At 54.5% G+C, this 19,148-nt stretch overlaps 1 protein-coding gene across 2 annotated transcripts; it reads right to left on the bottom strand.

Moving 5' to 3' along the window:
* Positions 1 to 4,527: 4,527 nt before the first annotated feature.
* Positions 4,528 to 16,807, bottom strand: Klf15 (Kruppel like factor 15). 2 transcript variants are annotated; one of them, XM_005071248.4, is made up of 3 exons: positions 16,673 to 16,807; positions 12,136 to 13,239; positions 4,528 to 5,604 (listed from the first exon to the last, which is right to left on the bottom strand). In XM_005071248.4, exons 2-3 carry the CDS (start codon positions 13,212 to 13,214, stop codon positions 5,436 to 5,438), a joined length of 1,248 nt encoding a protein of 415 aa, XP_005071305.1. In that variant the 5' UTR covers positions 13,215 to 13,239; positions 16,673 to 16,807; the 3' UTR covers positions 4,528 to 5,435. The 2 variants fall into 2 exon arrangements, with proteins under 2 accessions (XP_005071305.1, XP_040594047.1); XM_040738113.1 differs by having other exon boundaries at positions 5,446 to 5,641.
* Between the last annotated feature and the right edge of the window lie 2,341 nt (positions 16,808 to 19,148).

The raw sequence follows: 19,148 nt of genomic DNA, 5'->3' as shown, positions 1-19,148 counted from the left end.
TTCAGTCCCTGGGACTCACCTGGTAGGAGAGAATTGACTCCCACAAGATGTTCTCCGACCTCCACATGTACACGATGTCATGTATGTGCCCCCACCCTGTTCCATATACACACAATAAGTAATAGTAAAAAAAAAACCAGTAAAACATTTCTAGCATAGGGACTGGAAAAGGGACCCAGCCCACACTACTTTGGCATAAAATATATGGGACATCCTTGAACCACAATATAATAGCAGTCTCCAGCCTTGCACCCAGACTTCCAGACAGGCCCATCAGGTCAGGATGGCCGGGAGGGAAAAGAGAAGGAAGGGACCTTCATGTCCCACCGTCCTCCCTTAGGGCACTGTTAGGCAGGGAGGACCATCTGCCATCCCAGTGAGCCAGAGCTGCTGTCAATCATTGGTACAAATCCTGGGAGTCCTCTGGTGATAGCCATCCCAACCACAACTTTGCTGTGGAACACAGGTGGCCTCCTTCTGTCAAAGTGACAAGGCTTCAGTAGTCAGCACTCCCTGGAGACCTAATAACCTTGTTTTGTGTCTGTGTCATTGGTGTTGATCTGAGTCTACTCAAGCCCCATCTTCTACTCTTTCCAAGCCATCCACATTTCTTTCTTCCACCTTTCCCCTGTGCTGGGGAGCATCTGAGCAGCTCCATTCCTGTGCCTCCCAACTGTACTCACACGACACTCCCTGCCACCCGCAGCCTCAGACTATCTGCCTTCTTGCATTCCCCCCATATGCTTCTCTTTCTACCCTGTGATGACACTCTGATGTGCTCTGGGTCTCTCTGGGGTCTCCCAGGAGCTAGGGTCATTCCCGCCTCCTTTTAAATGTTATATCTTCTCTCTCTCTCTCTCTCTCTCTCTCTCTCTCTCTCTCTCTCTCTCTCTCTCTCTCTCTCTCTGTGTGTGTGTGTGTGAGTGTGTATTCTGGAGGATATTTGATCCTGTGGAGCTGGAGTTACAGGGTGAGCCACCATGTGTGTGCTAGGAACTGAACTCTGTCCTTAGAAAAAGCAGCAAGTGCTGTTAATTGCTGAGCCATCTCTCCAGCCCCTCATCCCTTCCTTGTTGAAGTGGTAAGGTCCAGGCATGTGTTGGATGTTGCTTACTCTGTGTATTAGAAGGGTCTACACAGGTATCTCCACTGTGTATGCATAGCCTCAAATCAAATAGGATCTGCTCATACCTAGTTCCTGAATTCAACTACCCTTTTCACACTTGTGACATCCATTGCAGCTCTCCCAGCCTGTGCATTTGACACTCATAGCCAATGCAATGTCCCCTCCTCCCTATGGCCCCAGCATGGTCTTGGCTCTATTAGGGAGTGTCTCATGTAGTACTGGAGGCTCTGCTTCTGTTCAGTCAGGATCCTTCATCTGTGACCTTGCCTCCTCAGCCAAGGCAGCCTGCATGGGAAGTTCCTGACTTCTCTGGTTCCAGTTTTCCCTCCTCACAACCCACTGCTCTAGAAGTTCTCCCCTTGGCTTCACACTCCTCAGGGATGCCCCTAAATCACACTCATAAGGCCCTGGGAGCCAAACTTATTCATGGCCTCACAGATGCTATTCTGCAGACTCCTGGGAAAGTGAGGTCTGCTAGTTCTTGCAACCAAGAGGGAGGCAGGGCACGCTGCAACTGTCTAACCAGTAAGGGACCGTGGTTTCCTAACTGAGGGCATTGGAGCAGAGGCCATGTGGTTACATCCTCGCCAGTGGGCATGCGTAGAAGTGGCAAGAGCTGGGGGCTGGGAAAGAGCGAGAGGCCCCTTCTTGCTTTCCTCCAGTGAGCCATCTACGATGACACACTACAACCTGGAGCAGCCACCACCCACACTCTTCCCCAGACTGCTTATATAGAGGAATGTGGCTGTCCTCTTTGTTTAGACCACAGAACAGGAATTTTGCATTGTAGCAGGCTGACTTGTGTGCTACCTGCTATTAGCCATGGTCTAATTGTATGCCTATGGACAGACACTATGTCTACATTTTGTTTTGTGATTGCCACCAATGAGCTGTGTGATAGTGGATCTTGGATATCGATTTGATACGGCTGGGAAGAAGGAGTCTCAACTGAGGAATTGTCTCTATCAGATTGGCCTGTGAACATGTCTGCCTGTCTGTGTATTGGTGGGGGGGCGGATTTATTAATTGCTAATTGATGGAGAAGGGCCCAATCCACTGTGGTCAGTACCGTCCTGGAAGCAGAAGCAGGCAGCAGTGCCAATACAGTAGAATTCCTCCATGACCTATGCTTCAAGCTCCTGCCCTGAATTCTCTCAGTGACGGACTCTGTGAGATGAAATCAGTCTTTCCTCCCCATTTGCCTTTGGCCATGGTGTTTAGTTTAACAACAGAAACTAAACTAGGATAAGCGGATTGGGGACCTTTTGTTCTAGGTGGGTAGAAATTGTTGCATAGGAAGCTGAGTGTGTTAGTACACACCTTTTATTCTGACATTTGGGAAGCTGAGGCAGGAGCACTGCAAATTTGAGTTACAAAGCAAGTTGCGTGGCGGTGGGGTACAGAAGCCAGAACTTGGGGTTCCAGGTGCTCGGGCAGGAGGCTCATTGCCTTGCCCTTGAACCCCCAGCTGTCCAGCTCTGGAAAGCTGTTATGACTCCCGTAGTGTCAGAGTTTCAGGCTGGGGCCCTGCTTCTCACCTCTCCATTTGCTCTGATTATTCTCTCTCTCTCTCTCTCTCTCTCTCTCTCTCTCTCTCTCTCTCTCTCTCTCTCTCTCTCTCTCTCTAGCTTTCAATTGGGGAGTCAAATCACAGTAGCCCCCAGAAACTCAGTTACTTAAAAGAAAAACAAACATGAACAAGGGTTGCTTATCGCTGACACTAAAAACAATTTACTAGTGTTTCACAGAACTCTTATTTTCACCCCAAGACCTTGGGGAGATTTGGGTCACTTTACCTGTTTCATAACCTCCCCTAGTACAAATAATTGCAGGGCCACAGGACTATGTCTCCTTCTGCCTTCTCAGCACACAGAACAGGACAAAGACTTCTCTTCCGTCCACTGGCAGCACTGAGGGCAGAAAGGGCACAGTGCGGGCTACGCCACGTTCAGCCTCTCGTGGTCCCAGTTTCCTGGCCTCTCTGCTGAGATACAGGCTTCACCCCACTTACCACTGGCCACCATACTACCAGGGACTTTCTCACCAACATGCTGTGCAAAGTCCAGCTGCAACGAGGAGCAGCAGAAACCCACCCAAAGTGGCGTCATCGAGAGGTTGCATGGGGGAGATGCAATAGCGTCTGTCTTGCTGTCCATCACCTCAGCCTTTCCTGTAGTGCAGGGTGAGCATGCAGGCCTTGGCAGAGGAGCCCAGGAGCCCGTACTGACTTACAACCACCGCCACCCCACTCCTTGCCCCAGATAGCTCGCAGCTCAGCTGGCTTTATAACCAGGCTGTTAGCGAAGTGCTGATGAGGGGAAGAGGGTGTTCACCCACCACCGGCCACAGAGACACATGTGGACATGGCTTTACTCCTCTCCTCGGTGTCACCGGCATGATCACAAAACGGAGCTCCTTTGTCCCGCCAGTGCCCCGGTATCTGTGGCTGCACTGATTGTTTAGTATGAAGAGACGTTACACTAACACAGCTGGAAATCAAAGTCTCATTTCCCCCAGGGCCTGTTGGTCCTCAGAAGGTATATGTAGTCACAGGCAAAGGGCAGAGGTCACAAGCTGGTCAGATGGGATGTCCATCCTCTAATCAGCTGGCTTGGTCACACCTGAATGCTCAGTGACTGCCAGCTCCCACTGGACAGAACAGATTAGCAGGCCTACCCCAAGCCAACCTCCACATTCTGAGACTGACAGCTTCGCACTGTATAGAAATCTCTCCGCTGGAAACCTACCTGCCAGCTGTCCCCAGATCTCCAAGGGACTCCTGGGAGACCTTGGCCCAGTCAGCACCCAGACATTTTAGTGGGGTCAATAGGAAAGGCCACTTCTAAAAGGTTCTCACCTTACACTGTGCACGGGTGAACCAGGAAGGTCTTCCCACTGAGTACCTTGCACCAGTTGAGGTGGCTAACCCTCATCAGACCAGGCCAGAACTTCCTGGAATCAATCCCTACAAAGCCCACAGCTTCCCTTTGTTGTCTGCTCCCGAAAGTCCTAGAGCCCAACCTGTAGAAGACCTGTACCTGAATCCAAACCTGAGAGTAGAACCCGACGGCCAGGGATGTGGGGTAGGCAGAGGAAGTAGCCTAAGTCCATGTCCTGCCTGGAAGATTCCTAAGATGTCAAAGTCAGCGTGGCAGAGAGGAAACGGGCCAGTCACCATCCTGGGAAGGGCCTATAGAATCGATGGGTGCCTCGGAACATATGAAGCACCTAGCAAGGGTATCAAATAGCAGTGGCTAGCTGGCATGAGATACTGCCCACAGGTGGTACCAGAAAATGGCTGAAGAGAGGAAGGTCCACACAGGGACCTGGAAAGGGCAGAGCCCAGAAACACACCCATGTCCTGGGCCAGTGGAGGAAGACAGGGCCAAAGAATGGTTGAGTTCTTTTTTATTCTCTTTTTATTGGCAAAGTAAATATATATTTTTTATGAAGGACCAAAGAAAATATACATAATTGTAACATATGTACACTGACTTTATAGATTTTTTTAATTTCAAATTTACACAAATGTCAATGTGTTATTAAAAGATTTTTTATGTAGATGCGGACCTATGTACAGTTTATTTACATACATTCATAGGATGTGAAATAGACCTGTCAAAACAAGCTAGTCCAATTGGTACTAATTTCTAGACCCGGTGGGAATGTAAATCTAAGTCAGACTGGGAGGCACTAGCTCTTGCTTTGCATCCACCAGGCCTGCTGCTATCTCCTCCCACCGCACCTGGAGGCTGATGTGTGGAGGAGGGTGAGCCAGGCTGGGTGCAGATGCATATGGCTCCATTTGTCCTGCATTTAAGCACATGCATTATGGCCGAGAGTGAGGGTGGCCGTCCTCCTGGACCCTCAAAGGCCTATTGCATATGGCGGTTCTCATGCCACAGTGCAGCCCTACACTTTTGACCTGCTCCCTTTTTCCCAGCATGGCTCCCTCTGGGAACTATTTCGACACAGCCAAAACTCTTCTTCCCCAGCAGTAATGCTGGCTTTGGCCCAGGTAGGGAGCCCCATGGGGCAAAGGGCAAGGGCCCCCTAACAATCCTCCCAGCTGGCAGGAAGGCACAAAGGCACAAGGACACAGGTCTGCCTGGGCCACCGGGGAACCAGCCCCCAGGGACCTTGGGGACTCTAGGTCCTCCCTGGAAAGGCAGCCTTGGCGGCTCTGGGTCACACCTCCTAAGATTCAGAAGGGGGCTGGTAATGTCGCCACATCCTTCTGAAGGAGGCAATAAGTTATTGCATCTAAAAACAAAGCATGGGGCTGGGGGAGGACGGGCGGCCACCGCACTCAGTTGATGGCGCGTACTGCACGGCTGCTCCGTGGGAAGCGATGCACCTTGATGTGTTTGGAGAGGTGGTCACTCCGAGCGAACTTCTTCTCACACACGGGACACTGGTACGGCTTCACCCCCGAGTGAGATCGCCGGTGCCGTGACAACTCATCTGAGCGGGAAAACCTGTGGGACACGGTGGTCAGCCAGGCCAGCGTGGTCACTGCCACCACGAGTGACCTCAAAGTCAGTGCCACCGCCTCCTCAGCACTAGGTGGGGGTGGGGGTGCGGTGGGCCAGGCTAAGCCAGGCTGGGTCTTAGGCAATTAGACCACCTCTGTAGCCACCCAATGAGTTCCTGGCAAACCCCAGCGCCCCTGAGACCCCCCACCCCCCAGAGGGCAAGAGTCAAGGACGAGGCACACAGGTTTGCTCTCCTGGCCAGGGCCTGCTTCCCACAGTAGCTAGCTACTGTTCTGCATGAGATAGGACCTAAGGCTGCTAGCCAGCTGGGACTCACCCCCCCAGTAACTCAGTTGCCAGCCCCTGGGCACTGGATCACTCCTATACTGGCAACAGTAGATCAGCAGTGTTTGGTCCACTGGCCTCACCTTCCCCTGGAGGGGACCACAGAGACATCCCTGAAGGGCCGGGGAAGACCAGCCTCCTCGGAGCACAGGAGTGCCTGGCTCCCCTGATTCTGCTGCAACAGGGAGCCAGGACCTCAGACTCGTGCCTGTCTGGTTCTGGCATTCTGCAGATCTGGACATGGGACCTTCTGAGATATCTCCAAATATGCCTGCATGGTATGTCTAAACATTTAAATGGCTTCTCTCTCAAGTCACTGCAGGCCCTGGAACAGACATCCACAGAACAGGCAAGAGCCAGAGCCAGATCAAGATGGCCGGGCGGCTGCTTGTAAGCAACTTCTGGGACCTGAGACTCTCTCCATTCGGCTACCCCACCACTACACAGCCCACCTATTCAGACTTTATCTCTTACCACAAGACACTTGCACAGTCTACCCTCTCCTCTCCTTGTTCTCATCTGCTCATCCCTCTTAGTTTATCCCAAATATCACCTCCTTGGGGGCCTGCTGTCCACTGAAGTGTCTCAAAGCACTGCCCACCACTGTATCTTTCCTTTAGTGAGTGCTGGGGAACCAAAGCTTGGACATGTTAGGCAAGTCCTCCACCAATGAGCTATACCTTCAGCTCCACAGCATTTTAAAATTAGCTTCAACATCTTAATGTTGCCCAGTTGTCCCTGGACAGTTAGCTCCAGGAAGGAGAGTCCATCTCCTGTTCTCTGTGCCCAGGAGGTGCACTTAAACAGAGGGGCCTCAGCAGGCCCCCCACGATGAGAAAGGAATACACAGAGGCCCTACGCCTGGCCCCATTTGTAGAGAGGGGCCACTTGATGAGGCAGACTAGGTGGACAGCAGAGCCATCACTCTCAGTTGCCTGGGCTGTGGTCATCTCGGCTCAGATTCTGTAGTGAGCCATCCTGACCTCAGCCCAGGAAACGAGAGTAATAATGGCACTGACAACAGGCAAGGCTCATGACACCAAGGACCTCAACCCCCTGTGCTTCGGACAGTGCAGGACCTGCTCAAGGCAGGTAGAGCTGGCACAGGGATGTCCCTCAGAGAACCAGCTAGATGAGCTCACAGTGGTGTGAACTGACAGCAGCTGAGGCTGGGACAAAGCTCCTCCCCTGGCCTGGCTGCTCCTCCCCTGGCCTGGCTGCTCCTGCCTCTCGGCTGTCTGCTCCTGGCTTGGTAGTGCTGTTACCAGGACCTTGTGCCACAGCCACACGCCCTCAGCAGGTGTTGGGCACAGAGCCTCACAAGGAAGAACAGGTTTGACCGTCCCTATCCCACTGGTCCTGAACATCCTGGGCCTCAGTTTCCTCCCTCGCTTCCTGCCTGCCTTCCAGGGAACAGGTTATATGACACTCAGAGAGGGACAGGCAGCTGAGGGGCAGCCATGCCAGGGAACAAGCTGTCCTCATTCCAGAGCCCCTCTCTGCTGCCACAGCCTTTGGTACATGACAGGACTGTCCTTGTAGCGGAGCTGAAGATGACCCCTGCCTCACTGGATCACACCCTCTGACAACAGTCAAAGGAGAAGCCTGAGGCAGCAATGGAGCAAGAGAAAAAGGATTTCAGGGCACAGCCTTGGGATTGGTCTGGGCAGGTTACCCAGCCCTGTTGAACCTCAGTTTCCCTACCTCGGGACAGCTACAATGACAGACCTACTTCAGGGGACCAGGACAGTGGGGCTTCAGATGTGGCAACTGTTTAAGAATTGTGAGCTCCTACTCAGCACAGGGAGTAGAGCACTGGACTTTCCTGGTACATGGCAAAGGCCTGGTGCCTGGCATCTGTGGGTCAGGCTCATAACTCTAGCTGTTCACAGGGGTCATCAGTAATGCCAGCATGAGAACTGCATGAGACACCAGTTGCCATCTGCCAGCAAGCCATTGTCAACAGTCAAATCTCAGAAGCTGCAGCCCCTAAGGCTGTGTATGCACTGTATAACCTGCAGATCATACATGGGGCATCTGCCAACCACAAGGCAGAGGACATGTCCCTGAATATGGGCAGCAGTAATGAGGGCTAAGAGAGCTGGCCTGAAACCAGACCACTGAGTTTGAATCCTGTCCCTACTACCTCCTACAGCACTGGGTGGCTTTGGACTCTATTGCCCTCCTCTGGGCCTCTCGTGTCCACCATGGATACCGGCCGGCAGTACATGACACATAGGCTGCTGACAGCTATTAATATTCACTTTAGCTATGGCCCAGCGAGATTCTTTCTGGAAGGAGCGGCTTGGCCACTCTGGAACAGGATGTTCCACTGCAGGGAACAAAGGAGGCCTGTGTCTGCAAGTGAGGAGAGGAAACTTCTAGGAAGGCGGCAAACAGCCACTTCCCAGATGGTTACACCAGAATAGGCAAACTGGTTTTAGTCCCTCCTGCATGCAAAACTATGTCCCCACGGGGAGAGACAGGGAGTCCTAGGTGCACAAAAGCAGAAAGCAGTGGATTTGGGGCTGGGACAGGTGCCACCTCGGTTGTGGGGCAGTCCCCTGGGCTGAGGAGAAGTGGGGGTAGGGACAAGGGCTCAGGCAGGTTTAGGAACTCAGGGCCCAATGCCAGCATCAGAGCCAGATGGGAAGTATAAAACATGCTGGACCAGCCAGGCCCAGCTGCAGGTGGAGGAGGGGCCTCTCCTCACTACAAGTTCTCCCCTGACGATGTGCAAGACTGTGGAGAAGCACCCTTAGTCCACGCTGGGTGAGGGAGCAAACAGCTGTTAAAGTCCTGCTTTTTTTTTTCTCCCATTTTCCTGAGACAGGGCTTCTCTGTGTAGCCCTGGCTGTCCTGGAACTTACTCTATAAACAAGGCTGGCCTTGAATTCAGAGATCCTCCTGCCTCTGCCTCCCAAGTGCTGGGCAACCCCGCAACTTATAAGTTGTATGCCCACAGAGAATGTGCTTCCCAGCTCTGTGATTCAAACTCCTCCCCTTGACCCACCTCTTGGTCTAACTTTAAAGGGACTAACATGCAGCACACTCAGAGCAGGGCCTCATCAGGGCAGTCACCACCAAGCTTGCTGCTGCTCTCTCCTTTCCCACAGCCAGGAGCACAATAGAAAAAGCACAGCCTAGGGGCTGTGGGTGTGGCCCATTTGGTAAAGTGCTTGCTGTGCAAACAGGAGGACCCAAGTTCAAATCCCTGGCACGCACATCAAAACTGGACATAGCAGGCTGTGCCTGTAATACCAGTGCTGGTAGGATAGAGACAGGCTGGAGCCCACTGGCCAGCCAGCTTAGACAATCCATGAGCTCTAGGTCCATCGAGAGACCCTGCTTCAAAAAGTAAGGTGGAGACTACTGAGGAAGACATGACAAGAACCTCTGGCCTTCATGTGCATGTGAACATCTGAGTACACACAGGCACACACACACAGGCACAGGCACACACACACGCATGCACACACACGCATGCACACACTCATGCAAAAGCACATCATACACTATGGTCACTTTTAAATCTGGCTATACTGCTAGACAATCAGTCTGGTGTGGCACCCAAGGGGACGCACCCCAGCCCCCAAACCATACACACTAGCTGCATCCTTGTGACAGCTGGCTGTCCTGTACCTCAATTTCCCTCTGTAGAATGGGGGTCACTGCACATGCTTGGAGAGCTGTTGTGAGGACTCAGTAAGTTAATGAGTGCACTGGGTTTCACAGCAAAGGTTGGACCACCATAAGCATCCCTGGACCAATGGGGATGGTAAGGGAGACAGAGGGGAGGGTGGCATGACTTATTTTGCTAGAGAAGGGGTAAAAGCCAGAGAGCAAGCTGTGAGCCACAACAAGAAGGCTGGACTGGAATTCAAACACTCCAAAGTGTTCTTTGCATTTGAAGGCCAGATAAGTTTCAGGGAGAATGAACTCCTGCACAAGGGCATACCCAAGTGACAGGATTGGTGGGGACTCTTCGAAGCATGTAATCATCTCAGCACATAAGTCATCCCTAAATGGGACATGTTACTACCACCATCTTCATTGACATCACATTCCATTCTGCCCCCAGATCCAGAGTGTGTGTGGGTTCACCCTCCCACCTAACTGCCACCCCACTGCTCCTGGGTGGAAGACTGGCCATACGCAGGGAACTTGCAAACCTTCTAGGCACAACCCCTAGGCTTCTGATCACCAAGAACATCCTGGGGACCTCACACACTAACACTACCAGCCCTTTCCTGCAGCAGATGCAGCACAGGGACCTTAACATGGATACCATGTCCTTAGTCTTGCTGAGTGGGCTCTGCCTGGACTGTGAGACTCAGGGTCGGAGCCAAGGCCCTTCCTTGGACCTCTTGCCTCCTGGAGCAGCACTGTGGTGGGCAATGGCCTGCCTTCTAGCCCTCATCCTTGACCACATCTTACAGCCTGAAGCCCCTGCCTCTGCAGACGGCCCTCAAATGGGCAACGCAGACGGGGTAGGCAAGTAGCACTTCTGGGGCAAGCAGGCCCATGGAGTCAGGACTGTTGGGTGAAGGCTATTCAGTGACTTGCCCATGAACAGTTCCTGTAAGTGAAAACGCCTGCCAGTGTCCCAGGCAGGACACCTTTGAGGTTCCTCTTCATAGTCTGACTGTGGGAAACTGACGGTTCACGTCATGAAAAGAGGACACAGTGACCCCACATTAGCTCTGGGCTCCAGGGAACAAGAAGGGCCAGACACGAAATTCCCAGTTGAAAGCAACCCCAGGGCAGGCTCAAGGCCCCTGTCCCACTGCCTCTTCCAAACAGGGCCCATCGCTCTCTTCTTCCTCACAGCCCCCGCCAGGTCTCTGTCTAGGCTCCTCCTTCTGCCCTACAACCCAGCTCACTAAAACATGTGGCTCAGAGGGGTGGAGACAGCAGATCTAGGGAGCCCAGCATCTGAACAGGTATGAGAAGACAGTGAGCCCTCTCAGGAAGGGCCTCTACAACCCAAGACACTAACTAAGAAAGTTCCTTTTCTGGCTTAGTGGTGCTGGAAGGGAAGTATGGCCACTGTCATCTACCTCACCCCATGTTAAGTCTCAGAGGGCCAGCACCTCTACCTCAGGACCAAAGGCTGTCTCAGAACTCCACCACTATGACTACTCCTCTACGCCACCCACACTAGGTACAAGACACATATGTCACACAATACACAGGCAGGTGTGCCCATATACCTCAGGCATTATTTCAGGAGGTCTAGCACTGTCAGTCCTGTGCACACAGATGAGCCTCACCTGACACACATGCCCATCCACACAGACAAGATGGGACAGTGTTGCTGCCACACACACACGTCCTATTCACCAAGGCCAGAGCATCCTCCACCTGGCTGTAGCACCCTGAGCATGTGAGCTTCTATGGGCCACCAGCCTCCTGAAGACAATGGGCAGCATCCAGGGTGCAGGCAAACTGACACCAGGGTTCCATGGTCCCTGGCATCACACCTGGGCAGTTGGATGAGGCTCCTTGCCCTGGAGAGCAGGGCGCCCTGTTGTATAGAGCAGAAGTCTAAAGGATTCTGCTACCTTTGACCCCATATGGTAGCCATCTGTCCTTCCTTTTGGCTGCTCTCTATGGCTTCCCAAAGACACCTCCAGGTCCCCAGGGAAGAAACAAGGCGAAGTTCATCCTCTGGCTGGAGGGAAGTACAACTTTCTAGTTCAAGTCTCGGGACTCACATTCCACTCACAGAGTACTGTGGCACAGGTGGTTCTTGGTCAGTCAGTATCCATGTGCCTGACCAGAAATGTCATGGGTGGTACTTACCCCAAGGATGCTGTGAGGCCTCCGTGGACATCTGGCCTATGGCCTGTGTGCCACCAAACTCAGCTGCTCCCTAGCTGAATTTCCTTCCACCTTAGCCCAGCCCTCCATCTTCCATCCCAGCCTGAGAGACCCCCACATAGCATAAGCCCAAGCAAGACTTACCTGGTCTTTAAAGAAACCAGAAACCAGGTGGCTTCCGGCTTTAGTCAACGAGTGGAACAAGAAGTCTCCAGCGACTGTGCCAGCTCTGACCCTGCCCCTTGCCCACCCCTTGTTCCTTTCCTAATCCACCTTATCTAAGGGAGAAAGGGGCCTTGGCTACACACTCAAGTGAGCAGAGATGTGCCTAGTAGCTCGCCGCCCAGCCTGTCCATGAATACTGACCTCCAGCCGCAGCCCGGCCAGGTGCAGGCAAAGGGCTTCTCGCCTGTGTGCCGGCGCAGGTGGGCCTTGAGGTGGCTGCTCTTGGTGTACATCTTGCTGCAGCCAGGGAAAGTGCATTTGTGCATTTTGAGAAGTTCAGCTGCTGGGTTCTTGGGGAACTTCTGGCCCACAAGGAGACCAGCAGGGCCGGGCCCTAGGGATCCCGAACCAATAGGTTTGGCGGCAATGGGCACAGGTGCGATTCGCACAAACTTGGAGGGCAGGTTCAAGTTGGAGGACGGCACCACCTGAGGCAGGAGTGCAAAGGTCTGCCCCTGGATGTTGACCAGGAGCTGGGTGACCTTGACACTCTCTGGAGCCTGCCCTGGGGAGGCTGGCCCCGCACCTGCCTCCTGCTTCACAGCAACAGGCTGGATCTGCAGCAGCACAGGCATGGGCCCATCGCGTGCTGACCCCTCTCCAGCACTTTGGGCACCACCCCCACTGGTGCCACCTGGTGGTGGGGTGCAGTGCTCCCTCCCATCAGACTCTGTATGGAGGTGGCTCCGATGTGCTCCAGCTGAGAGGTGGCCACAGGCCTCCAGGTCCCTGCTGCTGCTCTCTGGAGCCTCCTTAGCCTCAGCCTCCATGTTCTCCTCCAAGAACTCCTCAATCTCTTCCAGGGTAGGCTGGAAGGGCCTGGAGACATCATCAGGGTCCCCTGACAGGAATTCAGGGAAGCGGAAATGTTCCCCCTTCACAGGCACAGAGGCTCTCCTCCATGATCCCCAGGTCACAGGATCACTGCTATCTCCGACACCTCCACTGCCACCACCACTGCCCAGTGTGGCCTGGGACAGGAGGAAATCCAAGATGCTGTCCTGGGCCTCAGGGCCTGGACCTGTGCTGTAGCAGGAACAGAAGGCTTGAGAGTCAGGGCTGGAACAGGAGCAGGGGCTGGAGGCATCGCTGTCATCCTCAGAGATGGGAGAGGGTAACATGTGGTATGGCCGCCGGCTGGTCAGCCTATCACCCAGGTACCCCACTGAGCACTTTGGTGACGAGAAGGTCTCGTCCACTGGAAGCAGGTGGTCCACCATGCTGGCTTGGCCGAGCCTGTGGCGGCTGCAGAGGGAACAAGGGAGGTCTGGTTAGAAGGACTGCGTACTCACCAGCGCCTTGCAGCCCCCACAGTCCACTGCCTGCCCAAGGTCTCCTGTGGCCAAACGTCCAGACCCTGCTTCCATCCCCAGGGAGCATGGGGCCGGAGAGTGTGTTTTCAGAAATTGCATCACCCTGTTTGCAAAAGAGCCCTCTCCAGGCCCATTGCACAACCCAGGGCACTTCTGGTTTCAAACATTTTCCAGAATGATCCTGGAAAAGAGTAAGACAAGGAATGCTCTTGTCTGTGAACAGCTGAGTCCAAGGGAAGGGGAGGCCAGGGAAGGGAGGCCCTGCAAGTGGCAGGATCCTAAACTCTGCTCCCTACCTGGAGTCAGAGAGGGGGTGGGAAGGACAATGGCCATTTGCACTCTGAGCCCATGCTCCTCGGGCTTCTGTAGGGTTGCCAGATTGAGCAAATAAAAACACAGGCTGCTTGTTAGATGTTCACTTCAGATTTTCAAAAACGAACTTCTGTGAATGCAAGCACAGAGTTCCCAGAATTGGATGGGACGCACGTTTTTCTGAGCTGCCTGTGCTGTAGCCTGGTCGCTATAGTTTGGAGGGAAAAAAGGGTTAAAGGCCATTAAGTGCCTGCCTGCCCTCATGGTGTTTCCTCGTGAACTTACAGTCTAGTCCCCAGACTGTCCAGACCACCTCTCTCCTCCATGACTAGGAGAGGTAACACATTTGAGCAAAGCTCTCCCTTCATGGCACCAAACACTTTGCTGCCATGATGGCCATGAGGTCTGAGAGCCTAGCCCATGGATAACTTCCTGGGACCTCACAACCTTTGGGCAGGATGGGTCCCAGGCCAATGTGTGGGAAGAGAGCCTCCTGTCCTGCCCCCTCCCCAACTCTCCTGCTGGGACACTCACCAGCTGGGGGAAGCTCAGCAGATACCTGTGTCCCCTCTTGGCAGCACACTCTGCCGTGCCCCGAAGAGGGGAAAACTGCGTCCTCTGAAGCTGAAGTCCATGCTAGGTCTGCTGTCCAAGGAGAGTCAACAGCATCTGGCTGTGATGGGGCCACCTCTCTGGACCTTTGTCCCCACCCGGTGACCATGCTGGCTGTGATTATCAAGACTGGCGAAGGGGAATGCTTGGAGCTGCAGAGTACAGACCCACGCCCTATCCGTCTGTCTCCAGGTCCACTCCACAGCCTGGCACCTGGCACCGCCCAGCAGCCTCCTGTGCCTCAGTTTCCCCGACTGTTGTATGCTTCAATGCTAAGTTTCTCTCTTGCTCCAGGGAATAGAGGCAAGATCTGAGCCCAAGGGTAATTTTGCCAGGAGGCCATCTGGGTTTAAACACTCAGCTGAGGATTTAAAATTGGGAGTGTGCTTTAAAGTATATACTCTTTACTAAAGCATGTCTGGGGAGGAAAAAAGTAACAATGTGAAGGGCAAAGGGGCTGGGCACACACCTTGTCTGCAGCTATCACCTGTGTGACCTCAGGCAAGTGACACAACTTCTCTGTGTGCACTTCTGGGTACTGCCGGTGTGACCTGGCTCCTAGCTGTTTGAATGCACACCCAAATGGCTCATGTGTACTGAACACTTATTTGGGTCTGAACAGCCAAGCAAATGCAGGGCACATGGTGTCCCAGGACCTGAAAGTGCTCTGAAATGAAGTATGACCACAGCTGGACACACCCAACCCTGAGCGATCGCACTGTTTTCAAGCGCGATGGTGGTCTCCAGGCTTCACTTTAAAAGGGTAGAAACCAAGTCACTATGCTGAGTGGGCATAGTGGCCCACGCTTGTAATCTCAGCACTGGGAGACAGGCCAGGGGCCCGCGAGTTCAAGGGCAGCTACTGAGATCCTGCTGAAACATACAAGGTGGGGGGAACAGGTACAAAGGGACGATGGCAAAACAGAACTGCAAGGAGGAATCTCCCTTCCCCGTTAAAATGATTCCTGCAGGGCGCAGAGCACCACACGTTGCCCCTCCGGCTGCCTCAGGCCTCCTTGCTCATCCACTCTAACAGAACCTGGGCCATGGCACCGCGTGGAAGTCCTGGCTCTGCTAGCACCCCAGCCCATTACTTAGATCTCAACTCAGAAGTCACTTTCCCTTGGACAAATTACCTAGGATTATACTCTTCACAACAGGCACCACTGTCAGACCTGTGTATGCTTCGCTTCCTCACCAGAAACCAAGCAATTCTGACTCTTCAGTACAGGTCTAGACCTAGAGTCAAACACAGCCCTCCTCTTTGCTGAATGATTCCCCGCCAGTTAACAGGATCTTAAAACAGAACTGAGCAACACAGGGACACTGAGGCGCTAAGGATCTAGGGCTGAAAGCCTGAGTACCAGCGCTCAAGCCAGTCCCTGAAAAACAGCAGCACGTGGCGCAGGCAGAGGCACAGGCTGCGTGCAGGGGGAGGGGGCACCCGGTTCTGGGCACGGTCCCCGGCCGGCCGCTGGACTCCGCCCCCTCTCTTAGCCCGCCAGGCCTGCTGTTTATCCTCCCGGGGACACAGCGGCTGTAGGAACAACATGTAATTGATAACAAGCCGAGAGCCGGCCAAGGGCTAGCCATTGGGTCAGCGTGCAAATCACGGGGGTGGCGAATGGGGGCCGCTCTTCAAAGTAAGAGTCTCCTCCCTGAGCAGTCCGAAGGCCCCAAAGTTACTGCCATTCTCGCACCTGTAGGGCGGTGGGGGCTCCCCACGTTCGGGGGGGGGGCAAACATCTGAAGAACTCAATCAAACATTTGGAATTTCACCTTCGCATACCGTGGGAAAAAACAGCCCCCTGGGCCCTGCTGGTGAGACGGTTTCCAAGAGGGGTGGCCTGCCATGCTCCGCGGCTGCTACCCTCGGTCGTCTCACGGGTAATGTTTGGTCAAAGCGGCCTGGGGACTGCGTGGGGAATCGGAGCATAAGCGCAGGAACGCTGCGGGTGCGCGCAAATGGGTGTGAGTTTGTGTCGTGTGACTGCGTGTGCGGGGCGCAGTGCAGCCGTGCGGGTGTCCGCCAGGTGCTCGCGCGTGGGTGCCCACCCGTGGGTGAGAAGTACGTGGGAAGGAGGTGGGCCAGACTCCTGCGCACAGCTTCGGAGAGCACCTTAACCTCCGCCCACCCCCGCTCCGCGTCTCCTCTTAGGCCACCACTGCTATGACCGACAGTAACCTCTCCGCCCCTCGGTCGCCAGGCCCCGCCGGGCGCCGCCATATGGGAGCGCAGGTCCAGGAGTGCCACGGACGCGCGTGGGCTCCGCGAGCAGGAGCTGCGCACACGGGGTTCGCCCTCCGCGGGCCCCACACTCTCACACGGGGGTTCCCGCATTCCCCGGGCCCCCGCGCACGGCTGGAACAGCGAGGCCAGGGGACGGCCCGCGATCCCCCGGGCGGACCCACGCGGCCGCGGTACCCCGCGCGTCTCCCACCTGGACTCGGCGTCGCCTGGCACGGCCTCGCGCGTGCGGCCCGGCTCCGTATGCGGCCGCGCGTCCAGCGCTCCTGGCCGCAGCCCGCGCTCCCTGCGGCCGAGCTGGGCGCTCGCCGCTCGCCCCTCTCCGCGTTCTCCGGCCGCTCACGTGACGCCGCGGGCGCCGCGAAGGCTCGCAGGAGGCTCGGCCTCGGGCGCGCGCCCCATTGGCTAGCGCTGCGCGTCACGCGCCCCGCCCCGCCCCGGCCGCTCCCTCCCGCTGCCCACGCGCTCCAGGGCCTCTGCGTGGACTCGCATTCGATCCTCCGGCGCGCACGTGAGACGGGCCTAAGGACCCACGGAAAGCCCGCACAATCCTGAAGTGCAGGCCACGTGGGGCCTCAGGACCGGAATCATCCTCGCAGCCCCCCCTCCGCAAACCGATCAAAACCGGATCTAGTAGGGACCGTGTCTAAAGGGACCATTTGTAAAAATATATCTGGTCTTTTCTCCAGCGGTCATGGTTAACCACTGGAATGTGCGCTCGCTGTGCTGCCCTCGGCCTCTGCGACAGACTGTCCTTGGAGGCCGCTTGTGATAGTGCAGGAGCCTCCCCAAAGACTGCAGGATGCTCCCCATCTGCAGAGGGAGTTCCACACTTCATTCCCAAGCCATCCTGGGCTGGGCTGCTTTTGCACCGGCTTAATGAGGAAAGTGAAGTTCTAGAAAACACGTGAGCAGAGGGTGCTGGGTACCCTGCTGTGCCTTTTAACTCACACTATGCCTGACTCCCGGGCCTGCATGAAGAAACACTGAGAGAGAGCTTGGACCTTCCTACCCACACAGGTAGAGGACCAGGCAAAGCCGGATGTGTCTGCCTAGGGGGCTTCTTACCTAAGACATTTGGACAGACCTTCTTTGTAGCACTTCTTACCTGGCCTGTTGTTCCCCCTGCTTCTCCCAGCGGTCCGTGCCAGGGCCAGAATTTGTAGCCAGGGGGCCTGGGTCCCCTTAATCAAGGATCTGGGGGCCCTTCAGGACGGTGCCCAGGACCCACCAGTTGAACTGAGTCTTAGCCAGAGCACTTGAGGGAACCTGTGCTCATCATAAGACGGTCATTAACTTTGGTCATCAACTTTCTGATCTTAGACAAGGTACCCCCTGTGACTGGGGCATTCTGCAGCCAGAGCTAGCAGGTAGAGCATGTGTAGTCAGTCTGTAAAGTTGATTGATCCCATCTTGTCAGCGCAGCGCATGCACGGCAGGGTCAGGCTGGGCCAGCACACTTCTCCACCGTGCTGCCTGTGCTGGGCTCTGCATTCCTCACACTCTGTCCAGTGCCTCTCACCCCCTAGGGAGAAGTGCAGCCAAAGGTCAAAAACTTGACAGCAAAGGTGTAGCTGAGCAGCCTTGGCCCACAAGGAAGATGCCCCAGCTGTCCAGAAACCCATGACCAGCCTAGGGCATCCTGCCTAATCCTGAGTCAGATTAGGCCCCCTTGCTTCAGAACCTTCCGGAGGCTCCCAGCTCACAAAGCACACATAACCCAAGCTTTCTCCGTCTTCTGCAGTCTGTTTTGGGTCCCTTTCATTCCGTCCTTGACCCCTTCCTCTTGTGCGTGTTACTCCAGCCGCTTGGCCTCCAATTTACAAGGCACAGTTTCAGGCCTTTGAATATGCTGTTCCCTCTGCCTGGGTATGCTCTCACCCCAACACTCAACGTGGCTCCCTCCATCATGTGTTATTGAAGTGATACCTTCAAGGGGAGCCTGCATTTGCACTCCCCCTGTTTTCCTATTCAGTTTAACAGTTCTGGATTCTTACGATCTCCTAATTTATTAAAAAAAACTCACTTCATTCCATGTGCTCGCCTCCTACAGAGAATGCAAGCTGCATAGACAGAGGTTTCTATGTATTCAGAACCAGAGTTTGCATCCCCAGCACCATGTAAAAGCACCATGTAATCTTAGGACATAGGGAGCTGAGGCAGGATCCCTGGAGCAAGCTGGCTGCTGGGTTAGCCTCAATGAATAAAGCCGAGAGAGGTAGAGAAAGACACCAAATATCGGCTTCAGGCCTCCGCATGCACACATACATATGTGATGTGTGCCCCAGTACACATGCACACTCACACCACACACACACAAATTAAATAGGGTTCTGAGGACTTACTCTAAACAGGGAACAAGCTGGTCCTTGGGGGAAATCAGGACAACTTTCTTGTACAAGCCATAGAACAAACAAACCCTCCGTCAGACCCTTCCAGAGTGTGCCTTCATGTCTGCTGTGCTCCCTGCCTGTTTCCTTCCACAGCAGGACCTAGCAATCCTTCATCCTTGGACAGCAGTCGAGTCCCGTGCTAGCATTAGCTCCCACCCCAGCCTAGATACCTCTCCATGTGCACCACAGTGCACGGCCAGGATCAGAGTCTGGACAAGGCATTCCTGTTGACCTAGGGAAGGATTCGCAGGGATCCTGACCATGCAAAGGCCTCTG

The sequence above is a fragment of the Mesocricetus auratus genome, unplaced genomic scaffold (assembly GCF_017639785.1).
Source record: "Mesocricetus auratus isolate SY011 unplaced genomic scaffold, BCM_Maur_2.0 Super-Scaffold_100676, whole genome shotgun sequence".
NCBI lineage: Eukaryota > Metazoa > Chordata > Mammalia > Rodentia > Cricetidae > Mesocricetus > Mesocricetus auratus.
The sequence above is the reverse complement of the archived record's forward strand: the minus strand, read 5'-3'. Positions and strand labels throughout refer to the sequence as shown.